This window comes from Oncorhynchus tshawytscha, linkage group LG21 (genome assembly GCF_018296145.1).
Source record: "Oncorhynchus tshawytscha isolate Ot180627B linkage group LG21, Otsh_v2.0, whole genome shotgun sequence".
Taxonomy (NCBI): Eukaryota; Metazoa; Chordata; class Actinopteri; order Salmoniformes; family Salmonidae; genus Oncorhynchus; species Oncorhynchus tshawytscha.
The window spans coordinates 15,627,717-15,650,697 of NC_056449.1; the positions used below are offsets into that span (position 1 = coordinate 15,627,717).

Genomic DNA, 22,981 nt, shown 5'->3' on the forward strand with positions numbered 1-22,981 from the left:
TGTAATTAATATGACCTGATTAAGCTAATCATGTAAATGTAATTAACTAGAAAGTCGGGGCACCACGAAAGAGTGTTTATAGAGCTGTTATCTTCTGAATAAACTCTGAAAGACCTAGTAATATTTTACATCAATAGGAGTCAATATTAATCGTCACCTTATTTCAGTCTCATCTGAAAGTTGTAAATTCTTGGTTATCTTCACGAACCCTGGCTAACATGTTGAATCAGCAATACAAAATTGGGTTTAATTACAGTATTTATTTACTAAATACCTAACTAATCACACAGAATTACATATACATGGAATGAATCATACTTTGATTACAAATTATGCCATAAAGTAAAACGTCCTTAGCGGACAGAACAGATTTGACAGCTGGTTACACAAATAACGGGGGTTGGGTTTGAGTGAAAGAGCGGGAAGACTTGAGGAACAAAGGGAGAAGCTATGTCTCTATCAGGCCGTAGGCAGCTACTCTATCATAAATACAGAATCTTATGCATTCTAAATTACCGCCCATTTGGAAAAGGAAAATGCAATAAATATTTACTCTGAGCTGCGCTTCAATAGATTGGTGGTAGATGGAAGGCTGTGTTGCCCAACAGAGTCCTTTGTCCTTTGAAGAGTGTCCCTGGTGGTGAACAGGATACGTTGTAGTTTTGTCGTTGTGTGGTAGACAGGATACTCTGTCTGTCCTCTCCTAGCCCACGTTTACAGCGGCCGCTGCTAACTCAACGGCTAGGAGGTATCACTTCTGTAGAGAATAAGAGTTCAAAGTTCATTACATTCGCAACCAAAGCTCACATGGAGGTTGGCTTCGTTCTGTAGTTATTATCTGAATCCTTCTGACATCGGACCGTCTTCCTAATGTACCCGGAACAGGAGGTTACATTTTCGTCAAGGGCTTATATAGTGGAGGGAGAGAACGGTATGTTTCATAGTTTATAACCCATGTCTCTTCACAGGGGCAGGCCACTGATTGAGCAGAGCTCTAACTTTATGAAAACCCAAATCTCTCATTTGGAAGCTAAAATTACATTGGATCTTTTCACAAATAGTGCCATATTTAAAAATTTCAATTGCACAACAATTCCATGTGAATCTAATAACTAGAATGTGTAGACTTTCCCAGATACAGTTTGTCGTCCTGTCATCAGTCATAATGTCTCAGATGACAACCGAACTGACATCATATTCATTAAGTACCAACACATTTTCAACTGGTTCTATTACCAAAATATGGTTGCTTTCCCCCCACTTGTTTGATGTTCCCAGACTCTCTATGTTTAACAAAGGCTATTCAAGAGTCAGAGTCAGAGGTAAGGGAGAAAGGTATTTATGGGGGGGGTTATAAACCTTACCCACAGGCCAACGTCATGACATCAGGGATTTGATCTTGCAGCCTTTCGGTTACTAGTCCAACGCTCTAACCACTAGGCTACCTGCCGCCCCACATTCTACACATTTTGCCATGAGGCTTAGAGAAAATGTTGCTGATTTAAAGCTAATTTCCTGAAATTCTCCACATATTGCCATGGGGCAGGGAGAAAAATTTGCAGTTTTATAGCTCATCTATAGGTACACATTTTGCTATGAGGCTGAGAGAGGTTTGAATATGCGCTAGTGGCTTTATTGTTTATACTCAGTGCCAAAAGGGCCATTATTTTGACAAGCAAGTGCTTTCAGAATACAGAAGAAAAATATTGCCCAATCAGAGGCCATTTTGAATTGAATCACTTAGGAAAAGGCATTGTCAGGTTATTTAGGTGGTTAGAGCGTTGGACTAGTAACTGAAAGGTTGCAAGATCGAACCCCCGAGCTGACAAGGTAAAAAGAAACTGTCGTTCTGCCCCTGAACAAGGCAGTTAACCCACTGTTCCTAGGCCATCATTGAAAATAAGAATTTGTTCTTAATTTGTTCTCACTTGCCTAGTTAAATAAAGTTAAACATAATAATAATAATAATAATAACAATAACAATAATAATACATTTGGCAGGAATGGAAATAGACACAGAGCATCTTCACTGCACATAGTGCAATATATTTCAGAAATTGCCCACTATAATCTGGGGATGCTCAGTGTGCCCTATAAGCATTTGTATACCTTTGGTTTCCATCAACTCTGGTCCTGCTTAATTATTGATTTAACCTTAGTCACATATAGGTTGAAAGAGGCACTCATGTTTTTTGGTACAAATGCATTGCTTGTTCATTCTAACACTACTAAACACACTAAACATATGCAGCTGAAGTCGGAGGTTTACATACACTTTGGTTGGAGTCATTAAAACTTGTTTTACAACCACTCCACAAATTTCTTGTTAATAAACTATAGTTTTGGCAAGTCGGTTAGGACATCTACTTTGTGCATGACACAAGTCATTTTTCCAACAATTGTTTACAGACAGATTATTTCACTTATAATTCAGTGGGTCAGATGTTTACATACACTAAATTGACTGTGCCTTTAAACAGCTTGGAAAATTCAAGAAAATGATGTCATGGCTTTAGAAGCTTCTGATAGGCTAATTGACATAATTTGAGTCAATTGGAGGTGTACCTGTGGATGTATTTCAAGGCCTATCTTCAAACTCAGTGCCTCTTTGCTTGACATCAAGGGAAAATCAAAAGAAATCAGCCAAGACAACAGAAAAAAAATTGTAGACCTCTACAAGTCTGATTCATCCTTGGGAGCAATTTCCAAACGCCTGAAGGTACCACGTTCATCTGTACAAACAATAGTACACAAGTATAAACACCATGGGACCACGCAGCCGTCATACCGCTCAGGATGGAGACGCGTTCTGTCTCCTAGAGATGAAGGTACTTTGGTGCGAAAAGTGCAAATCAATCCCAGAACAACAGCAAAGGACCATGTGAAGATGCTGGAGGAAACAGGTACACAAGTATCTATATCCACTGTAAAACGAGTCCTATGTCGACATAACCTGAAATGCCACTAAGCAAGGAAGAAGCCACTGCTCTAAAACCGCCATAAAAAAGCCAGACTATGGTTTGCACATGGGGATAAAGAGTCTACTTTTTGGAGATATGTCTCTGGTCTGATAAAACAAAAATAGAACTGTTTGGCCATAATGACCATCGTTACGTTTGGAGGAAAAAGGGAGAAGCTTGCAAGCCGAAGAACACCATCCCAACCGTGAAGCACAGGGGTGGCAGCATCATATTGTGGGGGTGCTTTGCTGCAGGAGGGACTGGTACACTTCACAAAATAGATGGCATCATGAGGGAGGAAAATTATGTGGATATATTGAAGCAACATCTCAAGACATCAGTCAGGAAGTTAAAGCTTGATCACAAATGGGTCTTCCGAATGGACAATGACCCCAAGCATTCTTCCAAAGTTGTGGCAAAATGGCTTAAGTACAACAAAGTCAAGGTATTGGAGTGGCCATCACAAAGCCCTGACCTGAATCCTATGGAAAATTTGTGGGCAGAATTGGAAAACGGTGTGCGAGCAAGGAGGCCTACAAACTTGACTCACTTACACCAGTTCTGCCAGGAGGAATGGGTCAAAATTCACCCAACTTATTGTGGGAAGCTTGTGGAAGACTACCCAAAACGCTTGACCCACGTTAAACAATTTAAAGGCAATGCTACCAAATACTAATTGAGTGTGTGTAAACTTCTGACCCACTGGGAATGTGATGAAAGAAATAAAAGCTGAAATAAGTCATTCTCTCCTATTATTCTGACATTTCACATTCTTAAAATTAAGTGGCAATCCTCTGACCTAAAACAGGGAATTTTTACTTGGATTAAATGTCAGGAATGGTGAAAAACTGAGTTTAAATGTATTTGGCTAAGGTGCATGTAAACCTCCGACTTCAACTGTATCTGTGTTTTGGGACGCTACAGTGACGCATTGGGCTTTTGTGTTGTATCTAGGTTGACGGTTCACGCAGAGTGTCCGATGCATCTGGAGGACTTCCCCATGGACTTCCACTCATGTCCCCTGAAGTTTGGCAGCTGTGAGTAAAGCCTACCAAATACATAGACGCACAGTGTCACTGGGTTGCCAGGGCATTACTCTCATGAAAAGAACATGTGATTTGAAATTCGTGCAGGAATCAAAATGTGTCTAGTTTAAGTCGTACAATAGGTCATGTGTCGTATGTGTGTAGGTCACATTGATTTGGTTGGGGGGCCACCAGTTTTGAATGAATCACCACTGTGACCTTTGTGTTCAGTGTCGTTCAGCACGGCTCCTCACTCTGCTCCATGTCAACAACACTGTCATAGTCTTTTCCAAGAGGCAGAATTCGATCTTCTTGCTTCATTTGATTTGAGCCTAAACCCGCATACAGTCCCACTCTCAAGTCCCACACCATAACTAAACAAACCAAACAGGGGATACAAGACCAAACAAGACACAGGATAAGAATAGACTCTGTTTCTGCTGCTACAAACACTGAGCTTTAAATTTCAACTTTGTTACAGCAATAACCATTCCATAACCACTAAGGGTGTAAAATTACCTCCCACCGCCCACACATGTTTTCACTTAAAACACAGGCTGTCAGTAGCAGCACATATTTAGAAAGGCTTTGGTCTGAGCTTCTGGGAAAAAGATAAGAAGGTAGTGTTATTGGGTTTGGTGGCTGAGTTGAGCTCTCTGTTTTCAACCTAGTATCGATGCAGCGCTCTCCTCTCCTTTGGCTGCTACTACCCTTGGATGTTAGTTAGAGTGGCACATTGTGGCACAACAAAATATTTTTATTCAATTTCTGTTGGCACTTATATTGCTCCATACCACAAAACCCAATTCTAAAGACTTTCTTGAAGGAGCTCTAGAAATTATGCTAATTGAAAAAGTAGAATCTGAAAATATTATTGTTATACACAATGTGGATATGTTCGTTCAGTTGCATGATGCATTATTGTTCAGATGATAAACAAAACAAACTAGTGCTTCATCCCCTAAAATCAAATAAAACGCTACCTGAGTCAGTATGTCATTGCATGTTGTGAAGTGCACTGCAAGCCGTCCCCTGGCTATAAAACCTTCAGCCTATTAAAAGAAACTCAACCATTGCCAATGCCAATTAATAATACAAGCCTTACTTTAAATGTTTGGAGTAGTTAATACTGTATGTTAAGTGTTTTCATGGCGCAGCAAGACAGGCAGCGGGAGAAAATCATTCTCTAATGGCGTTGATGACTCACTGTGTCAATGTTTACTCTTTGAAATGTCTTAGCCTCTTCATATTTGTCTCTCTGCATAAAACCCCCACGGTTTGGAAGAGATCTGACTCTCTGTATAAAACACCCATGGTACGAAGATGTGATGACTTTATATACACTGCTCAAAAAAATAAAATAAAGGGAACACTAAAAAATAAATAAAGGGAACACTAAAATAACACATCTTAGATCTGAATTAATGAAATATTCTTATTAAATACTTTTTTCTTTACAGAGTTGAATGTGGTGACAACAAAATCACACAAAAATTATCAATGGAAATCAAATTTATCAACCCATGGAGGTCTGGATTTGTAGTCACACTCAAAATTAAAGTGGAAAACCACACTACAGGCGGATCCAACTTTGATGTAATGTCCTTAAAACAAGTCAAAATGAGGCTCAGTAGTGTGTGTGGCCTCCATGTGCCTATATGACCTCCCTACAACGCCTGGGCATGCTCCTGATGAGGTGGCGGATGGTCTCCTGAGGGATCTCCTCCCAGACTTGGAATAAAGCATCCGCCAACTCCTGGACAGTCTGTGGATGGAGCGAGACATGATGTCCCAGATGTGCTCAATTGGATTCAGGTCTGGGGAACGGGCGGGCCAGTCCATAGCATCAATGCCTTCCTCTTGCAGGAACTGCTGACACACTCCAGCCACATGAGGTCTAGCATTGTCTTGCATTAGGAGGAACCCAGGGCCAACCGCACCAGCATATGGTCTCACAAGGGGTCTGAGGATCTCATCTCGGTACCTAATGGCAGTCAGGCTACCTCTGGCGAGCACATCGAGGGCTGTTCAGCCCCCCAAAGAAATGCCACCCCACACCATGACTGACCCACCGCCAAACCGGTCATGCTGGAGGATGTTGCAGGCAGCAGAACGTTCTCCACGGCGTCTCCAGACTCTGTCACGTATGTCACATGTGCTCAGTGTGAACCTGCTTTCATCTGTGAAGAGCACAGGGCGCCAGTGGCGAATTTGCCAATCTTGGTGTTCTCTGGCAAATGCCAAACGTCCTGCACGGTGTTGGGCTGTAAGCACAACCCCCACCTGTGGACGTCGGGCCCTCATACCACCCTCATGGAGTCTGTTTCTGACCATTTCAGCAGACACATGCACATTTGTGGCCTGCTGGAGGTCATTTTGCAGGGCTCTGTCAGTGCTCCTCCTTGCACAAAGGCGGAGGTAGCAGTCCTGCTGCTGGGTTGTTGCCCTCCTACGGCCTCCTCCACATCTCCTGATGTACTGGTCTGTCTCCTGGTAGTGCCTCCATGCACTGGACACTACGCTGACAGACACAGCAAACCTTCTTGCCACAGCTCGCATTGATGTGCCATCCTGGATGAGCTGCACTACCTGAGCCACTTGTGTGGGTTGTAGACTCTGTCTCATGCTACCACTAGAGTGAAAGCACCGCCAGCATTCAAAAGTGACCAAAACATCAGCCAGGAAGCATAGGAACTGAGAAGTGGTCTGGTCACCACCTGCATAACCACTCCTTTATTGGGGGTGTCTTGCTAAATGCCTATAATTTCCACCTGTTGTCTATTCCATTTGCACAAAAGCATGTGAAATGTATTGTCAATCAGTGTTGCTTCCTAAGTGGACAGTTTGATTTCACAGAAGTGTGATTGACTTACATTGTGTTGTTTAAGTGTTCCCTTTATTTTTTTGAGCAGTGTGTATATATATATATATATATATACACACACTAATATGGTGTGATATGGATCTTATATCATTTATACGGTGTTGATTTCTCAAGGCAGTAGTCATTTTCTTTCATTTGCCTAACAAAATGTAATGATCTTGCTTACAATGGGCAACATAGTCATGGAGTTGATTTTTTTTTTGGGGGGGGGGGATTATACAACCCTTAATCAGTTACATGACATTAGACACTATTCTCTTGAATCATCAGAAATGAGAATGAATCACTGCCCAAGAGAGAATGAATCACTGCCCTATTTTCATATGCCTATATTTCACATACCACGCTGATGGTGTTAACCTCACTCCCTTTGTGATCTTAGATGCCTATACAATGTCAGAGGTGACTTACGTCTGGACTAGTAAGGCTGCCGACTCTGTGGTGGTGGAAGGAGAGAGCTCCCGTTTGAACCAGTACGACCTTCTCGGCCAAACAGTGGGCCAAGAAACCATCAAGTCCAGCACAGGTACGCTCAGGATATTACTTCACTTGGTTATTCATCCAATTAGACAACTAGATCATGAGCACAAGCTCTCCCTGCAGGCCTGGATCCCACCGCTGCCAGCAAATGAAGAAAGTGAGAAACAAAAGTACATAATTTATCCAAGATCACTTTGTAGATGGCCAAAGTTTAGTGGAGCAGATGTGGATGTTTTTACTACAGATCATTTAAGATTCCTGATGCCCACTTCAGTGAGAGGCACTGCTTGCTACTACTGGCTGCATCGGTTTGTTCAGTGCTTCTCAACCCGTTTTGGCTACTGAATCCACCAATCACATTTCACTCTTATCTTCCATTCTGCTTGTGCAACCAAGGACTAAGTCTGTGTTCTTATGAAATCTTCCCAAGGTCCCACTGTGGATAGGCCAAGTCTCCTCATGAGTACTAACAACTCAGGTTGCAATGCACTGTTAGTTGACTCAGCCAGTGGATAACAGAGGATGAAAGAATGTTTATTCCATGTCTTCTCAGTGGGAGATACTGCATGTCTGAGTTTATTCATAGGAGCTGCGACTAGAATTTCTCCAAAATACATTTTAGTCTAACTGGGGAACCAACAGCACAAAACAACAACCAATAATTCTGCTTTGACTGTCGGAAAACGAGACTTTCCACTTTGAACCCATTGGACTACAAAAGCTTCGGAGACACAGGCGCGCCGCCTCCTACGGGAGTCAAGAACTCCTGTTCTCCTCAGTCGGTTGGAGAGGAGAGTGGAGGGGAGGGAGCGAGTGAGCACTTTGTGCCTAATTGCAACATTAATGGGAAACAAAAGCACAGCTGTAGGAGCTGCCATTCACTCAGACACACAGGAGAGCTCCGTTCTGAAAGGAGAGCCGCCTCTTTATTCCTGAGCTGTGCTGCTGGTCTTATTTTGGAGCTGTCGTAAGACACAAAAGGAGCCTTGTCTCACCAAAGTGCACCAGAGTGTTAAATTAGGATTTGTGGTGTTCTGGGCCTCGGAAACACAGGAAGGAAGAAGCCTGCGTATAGGAACAGATGGGGAAAGCATTCAACAAAGGAGATGGAGGGGAATCATTAGCAAAAAGAAAGGGAACCGACAGTGACACATACACTCCATCGAGATGACAGACAGGCTTGTTTATGCTGGAGTATGGCTAACAGGTTGTTTTTCATCATTGAACATTATGACATTTTTTAATGCAATTACTCATCTAATTTAAGAGGAGTTACAACATATATATAGTACTGAGGGGAAAGCAGAAGGTTCGTGGAATTACAGTATATTCCTTTTTTTTAAACTACATTACATGATTCACCATCGGAACAAAAGCAAACTGTACTAGCTCCTGTGAAGATACAGAACAGTAGTTCATTATAGGTCAGAAAAGCCACAGAACACAGCTACGTTGCATGGCATGGATCAGCCAGGTGGATCAATACGGTGTCTCATGTCTTCAATGATTAGTATCTGCCCCCTCTGCATGTCTCCACATGCGTCTCTGGGGAGCACTCTCATCAGACAAGTCACTACATGTTTGAAACGCTCTGGATGCTCTCTTATCCTCCTCCTTTCCCCACTTCTTTCCTTCCCCTTCTTCTTCTCCTTCACTTAGACAAACAGACTCCCACTCTCCATTATTACCCAGAAGTCTACATTTCAACGATGTAGAGAATACTACTGTTGGCTGTTTTAACATCCATTTGCAATCCCAACTCTATTTTCATTCAGGAAAAGCCCTTCAATCTCAACTAAATGCTCCAGTCATAATCCCAGCTAGCACATAACATTCTGAGAACCATATGTTTCTTAGAGCTTGGTGAGAGCATGTTGTCCTATGGTTATTTTGCATACAATCTTCCCACAACTTTCTGGGAATGATGCAGGATAATTGCTTTGGAACATTCTCAGCACATTTAAGAAACTTGACCAAAAAAAAAAAGTATTTTCTTGGCGTTTCATTACTTTAAAAAGATCAAGAGAGCAGCAACACTCTAGGAGCTCAGATGCGGAAACATTGGTTCTTAGGTTATTCAATTATTGCATCTGAGCTCCTAGAGTGTGCGGCTCTCCTTTAATTCTCCAAGTGTTCTACTCCGCTAGCCAGCACCTCACCTAATTAGGTGTTGCTTTCTTTCATCTCCAGTTTCATTACTTTAAACAGAATGTTTCCTAAAACTTCAAACATGATTACATTGAATTTCAATTCTGGCAATGTTCTAGGAACGTTTGACATTGGGAATGTTCTCAAATTGTTCAGAGAATGTTAAGAAACAAAGTTCTGTGGTTATTTCAGTACATCAGTTTCTTGATGGTTCTATTTAAAGTCCTTTTCTCAAATTGTTCTGTGGGAATTTCAGTACTTAAGCATAACGCTTCCTACAGGTTTCCACATGGTTCTATTTAAAGTCATGTTAACAAATTATTTAAGATCTTTAGCAACGTTCGTCTACGGGAATTTTAGCACTAAAGTATAATGTTTCCTAAAGGTTTCCTTGTGGTTCTATTTAAAATCATGTTCTCAAATTGTTCCGAGAACATTAAGAAAACTTGCCATAATGACAAGAAAACTTTAATATTCAGATAACGTTGTAAGAGTTTTTAAATACATAAATTCAGTTTAGAATGTTAAGAAAATTTTCTATAAAAACCACAACACTAACATTCAGAGCGTTTTAAGTGGTATTTAAAAACCAATACATTCCATTCTCAGCATCAACAAAACTCTCTATCCTCTATCTTGTTAAATGTGTTCAGGTGTGTTGGCCGCGCCCACTAATTGGCCACACCTGATCTTAATGAGTGCATGTTTCCTTTGAAATTACTAAAAATGAACAGCTTTGTTATCATCAAAAAAACATTGCATGCTAGCGCCACCTTGGTGGGGGCAGTGGACTAATTCCATGGAGAGAGAACATAAGATTATTGTTTTGAATCTCGCTGATGCCGTGTCACAATAAAAAATCATTCATGCCTATGGAAATGAATTTCCATGTGTCCTATCTGTGCTTTGAGTTTTTTTTTAAGTTAACCCAAAATAAGCCACTCTAGCAGTGTTATGAAGTCTTATTGAAACATTCAGTGAAAGTTCATTAAGGAAGTTATTCAAAATTCTCAGAGTGGCAGGTAGCCTAGTGGTTAGAGCGTTGGGCCAGTAACCGAAAGGTTGCTAGATTGAATCCCCTAGCTGACAAGGTAAACATCGTTCTGCCACTGAACAAGGCAGTTAACCCATTGTTCCTAGGCCGTCATTGTAAATAAGAATTAGTTCTTAACTGACTTGCCTGGTTAAATAAATAAAAAAAGAGTGTTAGTAAAATCTCCCAGCAAAACTTTCAAGGAACCAGAGTAAAATGTTCTCAAACTCTCTATAACCTAAAAAATAAACATTCCTAGAACAGGCTAAATGTTCTCAGAACATTTAAACAAATGTTGTTTCTGGTCAGAAAATGTATGTCTTCATTCCCAGAACCAATGTCAAACCAAAAACGTACCTTCCGACAACTTCCAAGGAACCAAATGTTCTAGCTGAGATGCTACTAGTCTGAAAGTGAGTAAAATATTTAATTCCTGGGCCCAAGTCCCACTAGGAACATTTCCCAAGTGAAATACGGAGGAGCCCCCTTTGCTGAAAATCCATTTGTTGTATTTTCCCGCTACAGATTTGCTGATTGTCTGACTTTAAAGGAATCGTTCATCAGCACTGTGTCAGTGTGTCATCCACCGTGGGGGTAAACTAGGTCATTTGGCATGGGTGACTGTACTTGAGTGCGAGGGACATCATGGGTGACTGTACTTGAGTGCGAGGGACATCTTGGGTGACTGAGGCTTGAGTGCGAGGGACATCTTGGGTGACTGAGGCTTGAGTGCGAGGGACATCTTGGGTGACTGAGGCTTGAGTGCGAGGGACATCTTGGGTGACTGAGGCTTGAGTGCGAGGGACATCTTGGGTGACTGAGGCTTGAGTGCGAGGGACATCTTGGGTGACTGAGGCTTGAGTGCGAGGGACATCTTGGGTGACTGAGGCTTGAGTGCGAGGGACATCTTGGGTGACTGAGGCTTGAGTGCGAGGGACATCTTGCAATAAGGCCACGAGCATAACAGCAAAATACTTTTAGCAAATCACTTTATTTTGTTATATTTTTACATTGACTCACATAGAGAGAACAGAGGGGTGTTCGCCAAAGCGAATGTGTGGACAGAAAATGACAAAATAACATTAGAAGTAAATATTTCCATTAATTTAATCTGTGTTTATTATATATGAGGTCATATTATGCTATGAGGTTTGAATAATTCTGTGAAATTGTGAAAATTATGATAAAGCCCCTTTAGTGTAAGAGCTGTTTGAAGCCTCTTTAGGTTAATAGACCAATAAGAGAGTTCCAAACCTCTCTGCCAATTACAGCAAATTTTCAGTTTTTCCCTCCCCATTCATAACACTCTCAGACGGTCCTAGCAAAATGCTTTGCTAAGAAGCTGTTTTTGTTTATTTTGGACCATATTAATTGAAAGAAATTACAGTAAGGTACTTAATTGTTACCCAGTAATGATTTGATATAAAAAATACAATTTAAAAAGGCTGCATTGGACCTTCAATGAAAATATTGTGGGTTTGTTTTCTAACCAATCAAGTGTATTCATCTTTATCTATTTGTCTTTATCCCCCTCACCTGGGTCAATGGCAGCAGTCCTACATAGGCACTGTAGCCCATGCTTCCTTCCCTCTGTCCTTTATCAGAGGACACAGGTTGGCATTTATTGGGGTGACTCATGTACTGGAGGCAGCTTGGCATATTAGTCACTAGCTGGCACAGCCACAAAGTCATAAAATTATATTTTAAACCTAACTACACTTCTGACATTAATCCTAACCAAAACTTTAAAATAAACATTAAAAATAAACATTGTTTTCCTTATTTTTTTAATGATATATATATATATATACAGCCAATTTTGACTTTGCAGATGGCCCATTTAGTGGAAATCGTACAGCTCTGCCTCCAGGACAAGATTCGTCTCAATAAAGGTCAACTTGCTCAGAGGACTAAAGTTAATGTGAAATCAAATGATTGGCCTAGATTCCATCAGATGCATTGGACATTAGCATCTCAAGTGAGGGTGTGCTGGCGTCATCAGTGCCGACAGGAAGCTGAAGCTATCTAGAACCAGGCTCTCCATCTTCATTTGCACCCACAGAGGAGTATGTCAAGCTGCCATGTCTCCTGCCTTCTTCTGGAATGAGAGTGCATTGCTCATCTGCTGGAAAGGCATCCTTCCCCTGGTCTGCTCCATTCCCAATCAAATGTGGCGGATTTAACAAGCTATAGGGGAGGGCACCTCCCTTCTTCCACTTTAGAACAGTGAAGAGTCCCTCACCACCAACGTGTCTATTTACAGATGGGCTGTGTACAGCTCTGACAGCTGACGCTTAAAGTTTGTGAGGGAAATATAAGTCTCCAACTTCAGTGATTTTTGCAATTCCTTCCAGTAATTGGCAGCAGAGAACTGGAAGGAAAGGCGGCCAAAGTAGCTGTTGGCTTTTAGTAATATATGGGGCTCTGGCGTCATCTCCTTTGGATTGGAGATGCTTAATCTGAGTCTGGAAGGAGACTTTACAGTCTAACCAGATACCTAGGTATTTGTAGTTGTCCACATATTCTGTTCACATATTCACATAAGTCAGAACCGTCCAGAGTAGTGATGCTAGTCGGGCAGGCGGGTGCGGGCAGCGATTGGTTGAAGAGTATGTATTTCATTTTATTAGCATTTAAGTTACTAAGAAAAAGCCATATCTTTGTCCAGTGTCTGTTCTTTTGGCCATCTTAATCTTTTATTTTTATTGGCCAGTCTGAGATAAGGCATTTTCTTTGCAACTCTGCCTAGAAGGCCAGCATTCCGGAGTCGCCTCTTCACTGTTGACGTTGAGACTGGTGTTTTGCAGGTACTATTTAATGAAGCTGCCAGTTGAGGACTTGTGAGGTGTCTGTTTCTCAAACTAGACACTCTAATGTCCTTGTCCTCTTGCTCAGTTGTGCACCAGGGCCTCCCACCGGGACCTCCTTCACACATCTAGATGGCAGGGTGGGTGTGGAGCCAGACACAGCAGGGAATTCAAACTGTAGAACACTGTTCCTACATTTGAATATAAAAATGGATTTTATCAAACACAACTATGCTACAGTTTATCTCTGGGACCCCCAGGATGACAAATCAGAGCAAGATTATTGAATGTATGTACATTATTCACCTTCAGAGGTGAATGTATCAAACCAGTTGCCATGATAAAAGTTGTTGTTGTACACTCTCCACAAACAATAGTATGGTATTGTTTCATTATAATAGCTACTGTAAATTGGACAGTGCAGTTAAGTTAACAATAATTTAAGCTTTCTGCACATATACATGTCTATGTCCTAGGAATTTTTTCATATTACTTACAATGTCATGTTAATCACATTAGTGCACGTTAGCTCAACTGTCCCAGTGGAGGGACACCGATCCTGTAGAGGTTTTTAATTTGGCATTGTTAAGCCACGGATAAAGAGCCAATAACAAGTATTTACCCCGTTGCACAATTTCCACAAATTGTTGACATGGAGCCTGGATATTGAGAACCAGTTAATTGGGATTTGTTTTACCAATCTACACAAAATGCTCCACAATCTTTTGGTGTTTGAGCCACTTGATTGCAATGGCGGTAGAGGACCTTAAGTCTGTTATGTCTGTGGAGTGATTATCATCTTCATCCTGTAATTACAGTCTCCCCGCTCGCAGGGAAGCACGCATAAGCTTCTCTGGAGTAAATCCCACCACGTCTTACAGATTCTCTCCCCCCATCGACGACAGAGAGACATCAGGGCAGGCACGCAAATTACCCTCCCCATCGACGACAGAGAGACATCAGGGCAGGCACGCAAATTACCCTCCCCATCCACGACAGAGAGACATCAGGACAGGCATGCAAATTACCCTCCCCATCCACGACAGAGAGACATCAGGGCAGGCATGCAAATTATCCTCCCCCATTTCCCACGTCCCCATGAGGACAATGGCTATTTTAAGCTTAGGGGTTAGATTTAGGGTAAGGAGTTGGTGGTTAGGGTTACTGGATAAGTTTATGTTAAGGTTTAGGGAAAATATGATTTTGAATGGAAATGTATTTTAGGTCCCCACGAGTATAGAAGAACATAACCTGTGTGTGAAGACAGGAGAGCGAGAGAGCATCAAGACTCCCTGTAAATGGGGTGGAAGCAGGCAATACTGCAAGTGCTCTCAAATAACAGGGAATAATACATATTTTGGGATTAGGTGGGTAAACAACTTTCTCTTCTCATCTTGGGTTCTCTTTGAGATATTCTCCCATTATAAGTCATGCATGCGGCATTGGCATAATTGAATGTCCTCGTTAGAGGTGTAGTTTTGCATTGCGGTTATACAATTACAATGTACAAAGCTTTATTCAATAGGCTTATTGTTTGAACTCTGAAAAGTCCATAGTTTTTTGAACATTGCATATCCAACCCAAAGCATCCACATCCATATTATTATGAAAAACTGGTGAAAAACTAATAGAATCGGGCGTAAATAAATAACGCTATCCTTCAAGAGTGGCACTGTAGTCGAGGCCATATAAATTAATAAAGCACTCTCTCTCTACAGGCGAATACACTGTCATGACGGCACATTTCCATTTGAAGCGGAAGATTGGATACTTTGTGATCCAGACCTATCTACCATGCATTATGACCGTTATCCTCTCCCAAGTGTCCTTCTGGCTGAACAGAGAGTCCGTGCCAGCTAGGACTGTGTTTGGTGAGTATGGGACTCCTTATCCGACAGTAATGTTATCCTAGACCAGGTATTCCAAACTGGGGTACGTGCAACGCCGTCAATGGTACGGCAAATAAAAAAGTTATGAATATTTTATTTTACATACATACATACATACATACATACATACATACATACATACATACATACATACATACATACATACATACATACATACATACAATTGATGTCAAAAGTTTACATAAACTAGTTTTAATGACTCCAACCTAGTGTTTCAACCACTCCACAAATGTCTTGTTAACAAACTATAGTTTTGGCAAATCGGTTAGGACATCTACCTTGTGCATGACAAGTAATTTTTCCAACAATTGTTTACAGACAGATTATTTCACTTATAATTCACGGTATCACAATTCCAGTGAGTCAGAAGTTTACATACACTAAGTTGACTGTGCCTTTAAGCAGCTTGGACAATTCAAGAAAATGATGTCATGGCTTTAGAAGCTTCTGATAGGCTAATTGACATAATTTGAGTCAATTAGAGGTGTACCTGTGGATGGATTTCAAGGCCTATCTTCAAACTCAGTGCCTCTTGGCTTGACATCATGGGAAAATCCAAAGAAATCAGCCAAGACCTCAGAAAATAAATTGTAGACCTCCACAAGTCTGGTTCATCCTTGGGAGCAATTTCCAAACGCCTGAAGGTACCACGTTGATCTGTACAAACAATTGTACACAAGTATGAACACCATGGGACCACGCAGCCGTCACACTGCTCAGGAAGGAGACAAGTTGTCTCCTAGAGATGAATGTACTTTGGTGCGAAAAGTGCAAATCAGTCCCAGAACAACAGAAAAATCAAATGAAACCATCTAGTGTTCAGTGAAATAACAACACAATGTCAAATACCAGCAGCCTCGTCAAATAATTAACATCCAATCACATTGACATAGTGGAGTGGTAACGAGCATGCAAGCAGTTGCTTCCGACACCACTTGGGTACACTGCAGCATCCACCAAGAGGCTCTTGCTGCCAAGGGAATGCCTGACAGCTTGAAAGACGTATTGGACACTACAGTGAAAATGCAAGGTCCCTGAACTCTCGTATTTTCTGCACTACGCAATGATATGGGCAGCGACCATGTAACGCTTTTACAACATACAGAAGTGCACTGGTTATCAAGGGGCAAAGTATTGGCAAGTTTTTTAAATTGAGAGACAAGTTTAAAGATTTCTTTACTGACCATAACTTTCACTTGTCTGACCGCTTGCATGATGATGAGTTTCTCACATGACTGGCCTATCTGGGTGATGTTTTTTCTCCCCTGAATGATCTGAATCTAGGATTACAGGGACTCTCCGCAACTATATTCAATGTGCGGGACAAAATTGAAGACATGATTAAGAATTTGGCGCTCTTCTCTGTCTGCATTTAATAAGGACAACACACAGGTCTTTCCATCATTGTATGATTTTTTGTGTGCAAATGAACTCACGCTTACGGACAATGTCAAAGGTGATATAGCGAAGCACCTGAGTAAGTTGGGTGGACAATTACACAGGTACGGGTGACACATTGGATTCCTTATCCCTTTCCTGCCCTGCCTCCAGTCCACTTACCGATATCTGAACAAGAGAGCCTCATCGAAATTGCAACAAGTGGTTCTGTGAAAATTGAATTTAATCAGAAGCCACTGCCAGATTTCTGGATTGGGCTGCACTCAGAGTATCCTGCATTGGCAAATTGCGCTGTTAATTGCGCTGTTAAGACACTGATGCCCTTTGCAACCACGTACCTATGTGAGAGTGGATTCTGGTCCCTCACTAGCATGAAAACTAAATACAGGCACAGACTTTGTGTGGAAAATGATCTAAGACTGAGACTCTCTCCAATACAACCCAATATTGCAGAGTTATGTGCATCCTTTCAAGCACACTCTTTTCATTAACCTGTGGTGAGTTATTCACAATTTTCGATGAACAAATAAGGTTTTATAAGTAAAATCGTTAAATAAAGAGCGACATTATAGATTATTATTATTTATTAAGAGCTCTTTGTCACTTCCCACGAGCCGGGTTGTGACGACAACTCACACTCATTCTTATGTTTAATAAATGTATCATATAGTATGTGTGTGGCAGGCTTACAATGATGGAAAACAACAACATTTGAGAGTGCGCTGACATTGGTGCTAGAGGAGGTACGCAGCTGGAGGGTGAATGTTTGAAGGGGTACTGGCCTATAAAAAGTTTGGGAACCACTGTCTTAGACTAACCCCTCTGCGTGTCTACTTGCGGTTCAGAGTTTCTCTGTGGTGCCAGGAGCCTTGGGGATGTGCCCTGTGTGTCCGTTAGCCTGTCTTCCAACCCACTCTGCAGCTCCAATAGCTGTTTGTATTTCTGTGCAATGAATGAGCAACACTTTAAATGTGATCCTGTGCGACATCCTGAAAAGCCAAATTAATTTTCATTCTGCCATAGCAAGGTATTTTAATCGAGTGCTAGTGGCCAAGAGGAAGGCTAGCTTAATGGTGTGACCAGTGTCAACAGGACTTGGACTGTTTACAAAAGGCAGGGGGTTGATTGTAGTCCATGGGGGAATATAGACTACAAAATATGCTTTATACACATGGGGAGACATTGATAAATTGATTTTATGTGATATACTAAATAAACGAAAGTTTAAAAAAATAACAATAACGAGGCTATATACAGGGAATACCGGTACTGAGTAAATGTGTGGGGGTACAGGTTAGTCCAGGTAATATGTACATGTAGTCAGGGGTAAAGTGACTATGCGGAGATGATAAACAGTAAGTAACAGCAGTGTAAAAACAAGGGGGTGGGGTGTCAATGCAAATAGTCCGGGTGGCCATTTGATTAATTGTTCAGCAGTCTTATGGATTGGGGGTAGAAGCCTTATGGACCTAGATGTGGCGCTCCGTTACCGCTTACCGTGCGGTAACAGAGAGACCAGTCTACGACTTGGGTGACTGGAGTCTTTGACAATTTTTTGGGCCTTCCTCACACACTTCCTAGTATAGAGGTCCTGGATGGCAGAAAGCTTGGCCCCAGTGATGTACTGGGCCGTACGCACTAACCTTTGTAGCGCCTTACCCTTACGGTCTGTTGCCGAGCAATTGCCATACCAGGCGACGATACAACCAGTCAAGATGCTCTCGATGGTGCAGCTGTTGAGGATCTGGGGACCCATGCCAACTCTTTTCATTCTACTGAGGGGGAATAGGCATTGTCGTGCCCTCTTTACGACTGTCTTGGTGTTTGGACCATGATAGTTTGTTGAGGATGTGGACACCGAGGGACTTTAAGCTCTCAACCCGCTCCACTAAAGCCCAGTCGATGTGAATGGAGGCGTGTTCGGTCCTCCTTTTCCTGTAATCCACGATCAGCTCCTTTGTCTTGCTCACGTTGACGGAGAGGTTGTTGTCCTGACACCAAACTGCCAGGTCTCTAACCTCCTTCCTATAGGCTGTCTCATCATTGTCGGTGAGCAGGCCTACCACCGTTGTGTCATCAACAAACTTAATGATGGTGTTGGAGTAGTGCTTGGCCACGCAGTCGTGGGTGAACAGGGAGTACAGGAGGGGACTAAGCATGTCACCACTGAGGGGCCAGTGTGGCAGATGTGTTGTTGCATGCCCTTACCACCTGGGGACTGCCCATCAGGACGTCCAGAATCCAGTTGCAGAGGGAGGTGTTAGTCCCGGGGTCTTTAGCTTAGTGAGGAGCTTTGTGGGGAATATCTGTTGGGGCGGTATGCAAATTGGATTGGGTCTTTGGTTTCCGGGACAATGGTGTTGATATCATATCACTGCAGAGGTGAGTACCATTCACATGATAAACACAGTATATCACATAAAGGAGAAGTACATCACAAAATAGTATGCACTGAAAAACAGAATGCTGATGTGTTCACGGTAGAAATGGCCCATAGCTGTGTAAGCTTTAATCAGGCCATTTCTAGATATGATTGGGTATGCTCTGAAAAGGAGGAGTTGGTTTATTATTCTTTGTGTCCCTTTAATTCTCCTCATTATTTCAGTGCCACAGAGAAGTGGGCAGCAAATTAACATTTAAGAAAAAACTTGGTTAAAGAAATTCAAAAGAACTTATTCTGGACCTTAGTTCTAAAAAATACTCTGAGTAAATACAGTCTCATCTCTTATCTGCAGATACTTTTCCCCCCCTCCCACTCACTAAAATAAAAGGAAATCTGAGCTAAGCTGAACTTCAGTGGGGACTCGCAATGTTTTCATACAGCCCTCAAATCAAAACATCAGGCACAAATGTGTCATGAGAAAATTTTAGATAAGTATGGTTATTTATTTTGATATATTTTGTGTCATCGATTAATGTAGCCTAGTGGTTAGGGTAGCCTTATGGTTAGAGCGTTGGACTAGTAACGAGAAGGTTGCAAGTTCAAATCCCCAAGCTGACAAGGTACAAATCTGTTGTTCTGCCCCTGAACAGGCAGTTAAACCACTGTTCCTAGGCCGTCATTGAAAATAAGAATTTGTTCTTAACTTGCCTAGTTAAATAAAGGTACATTTAAAAGAAATGTCACCATTGACATACAAGGTGCACTGTTCAGGTAGAAGACATCAAATCAAACTTTATTTGCCACATGTGCCAAATACTAGAACATGCTTACTTACCAGCCCTAAACCAACAGTGCAGTTCAATAAGAAAAAAATATTTACCAAGTAGGCTAAAATAATAAAAAGTAACACAATAAGAATAACAATAACGAGGCTATATACAGGGGGCACCGGTACCGAGTAGTTTACATGGTATTTTACTTACGCCTACAAGAAACCAAATGCACCATATGTTGCAATTAGGAGTGTTAACGTTTAAATATTAAAACTTATAAACAAAATTGGGATCCTTAACGTTAAGAAAAAATCTCTAGCTGAAAAACAGAAGGAAGAGCCTAAAGAGCCTGGCCGCTCTTTGGGCTCCCGTACACACAGACAGAACTGACATGTGACACACATCATAAAATAATGCACCGTTTACACAACCTATTGTAGCCAACACCACTATCGCCAATGGTGACAACAACAGTGTCACATCAAAGGTGACAGGCTCATGGCGCTGAAAGGACAGAGACCCTAATACCTGTGCGTTCCATGGTGCTGAAAGGACAGCGACCCTAATACCTGTGCGTTCCATGGTGCTGAAAGGACAGCGACCCTAATACCTGTGCGTTCCATGGTGCTGAAAGGACAGCAACCCTAATACCTGTGCGTTCCATGGTGCTGAAAGGACAGCGACCCTAATACCTGTGCGTTCCATGGTGCTGAAAGGACAGCGACCCTAATACCTGTGCGTTCCATGGTGCTGAAAGGACAGCAACCCTAATACCTGTGCGTTCCATGGTGCTGAAAGAGAACCCCTTTTTAATGAAACGCATAGACAGCAGTCACACACAGCATCAAATAATGTTAAAGAATAAGCAGCTCATTCACTGGAGTAGGCCCCATAAAATCATAACAATACAAAAGCACAACCATTTCATTTCCAAAATGAAATTAACAAACCAGCTATTAATTCCCATTGCAAATATATTTTATCACGTTCATCACACTAACCGGTGATCTAAAGTTTAAATGCAATAATGTTTCAGTCATTATTTTCAAAGCGGTATCTCACAGCAAGCGAGCTGCAACAAAAAACAGTGCCACTTACCAGATGATTGACATTTTGTAAATGAAGTTTGAAAGTTAATCTATAACAAATTAGCAACATCCACCTTGAAGTCCACCTTGAACAGCTGCTACAGATGTTGTCACCTTTGTAACACTACTACAACACAAGCTAGCTAACGCTACTAGCGACACTGATTATTTTATAATGCCCCCCTTTCTTCATCAATGTTTTATGGCAGACTATTAGTGTATTGCCGCCACCCACTGTTATTCTGTATTATGAATTCATTACCTCTTGCACTCTCAGTCGTGAGGCCTAGACACGTCACTTTAAAAAATAAATGGTCCCCCCCATTGCAAGTCAAAATGTAACTGGTTCATTTAGGGCTGTTGCGGTGACTATATTACCGCCACACTGGCAGTCACAAGTCATGACTGTTTAGTCACGGTAACTAGACTTCTCCAAGCTCTGATGCTGCTGATGGTCATCAGTAGCCTACCAAACTTGCTAACTGCCTGGTACTCAGCACTCTATTTTCCCTCTAATCACTATGACATCGGTGAAAATGTGTTTGAAAATCTAATCAAACACTTCATGAGAGCCCATGTGCTCATGTTGCGCAACATTTCTATATGCTGTGCAATTACTCGAGAAAACAGAGTGATGGCCTCTACTAAAAAGAGGAGGATCCATCAGTTTTCAATAGGCTAGGCCTACTATATTTATTTCTGAACTCTACTAATATTAAGCGCATTGTTTATCTTTACAACAAGAGTAATAGCCTACCTGGCTGGCATGAAAATTAACCACGGGAAAAGTGTCCTCAATTAGCTATTTAAGTGCATAGATTAGATGTATTTTTCCCCGCTGCCCCTGTTTTGCGAGCATGATAATGGTCCAATCTCAATCAAAACAAATTTTACACATATTATTTAGTGTATGTAAAGACGAGATTAAATCAAGAATAGTCTGATGGGTGACAATATTAGCCTATCACTTTGCGACTTTTTCTAATCATAGTCGCACACCTCATGTAGCCTAGCCCATAGGCCTTTAGGTTTTGATAAGGTTTGTATCACAACTTAAGTGGCAAAATAACATCTTAAAATGAATCACATGAATCTGATTTACAAGGGGTGTGAAGCTTAACTGACATACACTACCGGACAAAGGTTTTAGAACACCTACTCATTCAAGGGTTTTTCTTTATTTTTACTATTTTCTACATTGTATAATAATAGTGAAGACATCAAAACTATGAACTAACACATGTGGAATCATGTACAGTAGTAACCAAAAAGTGTTAAACAAATCAAAATACATTTGAGATTCTTCAAATAGCCACCCTTTGCCTTGATGACAGCTTCGCACACTCTTGGCATTCTCTCAACCAGCTTCATGAGGTAGTCACCTGGAATGCATGTCAATCAACAGGTGTGCCTTCTTAAAAGTTGTGGAATTTATTTCCTTCTTAATGCATTTGAGCCAATCAGTTGTGTTGTGACAAGGTAGGTGGGGTATACAGAAGATATCCCTATTTGTTAAAATACCAAGTTCATATTATGGCAAGAACAGCTCAAATAAACAAATTACCATGCATCATTACTTTAAAACATGAAGGTCAGTCAAAACTGAAACATTTCAAGAACTTTTAAAGTTTCTCCAAGTGCAGTTGCAAAAACCATCAAGCGCTATGATGAAATTGGCTCTCATGAGGACCGCCACAGGAATGGAAGACCCAGAGTTACCTCTGATGCAGAGGTTAAGTTTAGAGTTACCAGCCTCCAGAAATTGCAGCCCAAATAAATGCTTCCCAGAGTTCAAGTAACAGACATCTCAACATCAATTGTTCAGTGTAAATCAGGCCTTCATAGTCTAATTGCTGCAAAGAAACCACTACTAAAGGACACCAACAGGAAAAAGAGAATTGCTTGAGCCAAGAAACACGAGCAATGGACATTAGACCGGTGGAAATGTGTCCTTTGGTCTTGATGTCCAAATGTGCGATTTTTGGTTCCAGCCGCCATGTCGTTGTGAGACACAATGTGGGTGAACGGATTATCTCTGCATGTGTATTTCCCACCGTAAAGCAAGGAGGAGGAGGTGTTATGGTGTGGGGGT

General features: G+C 41.5%; 1 protein-coding gene across 3 annotated transcripts in view; it reads left to right on the forward strand.

Annotated features, from left to right (window-relative positions):
• Positions 1-22,981, forward strand: part of LOC112221026 (gamma-aminobutyric acid receptor subunit alpha-2) — a 62,471-nt gene that overhangs the window by 21,505 nt on the left and 17,985 nt on the right. For all 3 annotated transcript variants that reach the window (XM_024383084.1, XM_024383085.1, XM_024383086.2), the window contains 3 exons: positions 3,915-3,997; positions 7,252-7,395; positions 15,056-15,208. In XM_024383084.1, the coding sequence (XP_024238852.1) occupies positions 3,915-3,997; positions 7,252-7,395; positions 15,056-15,208 (380 nt within the window). The remainder of the gene's footprint in view (positions 1-3,914; positions 3,998-7,251; positions 7,396-15,055; positions 15,209-22,981) is intronic.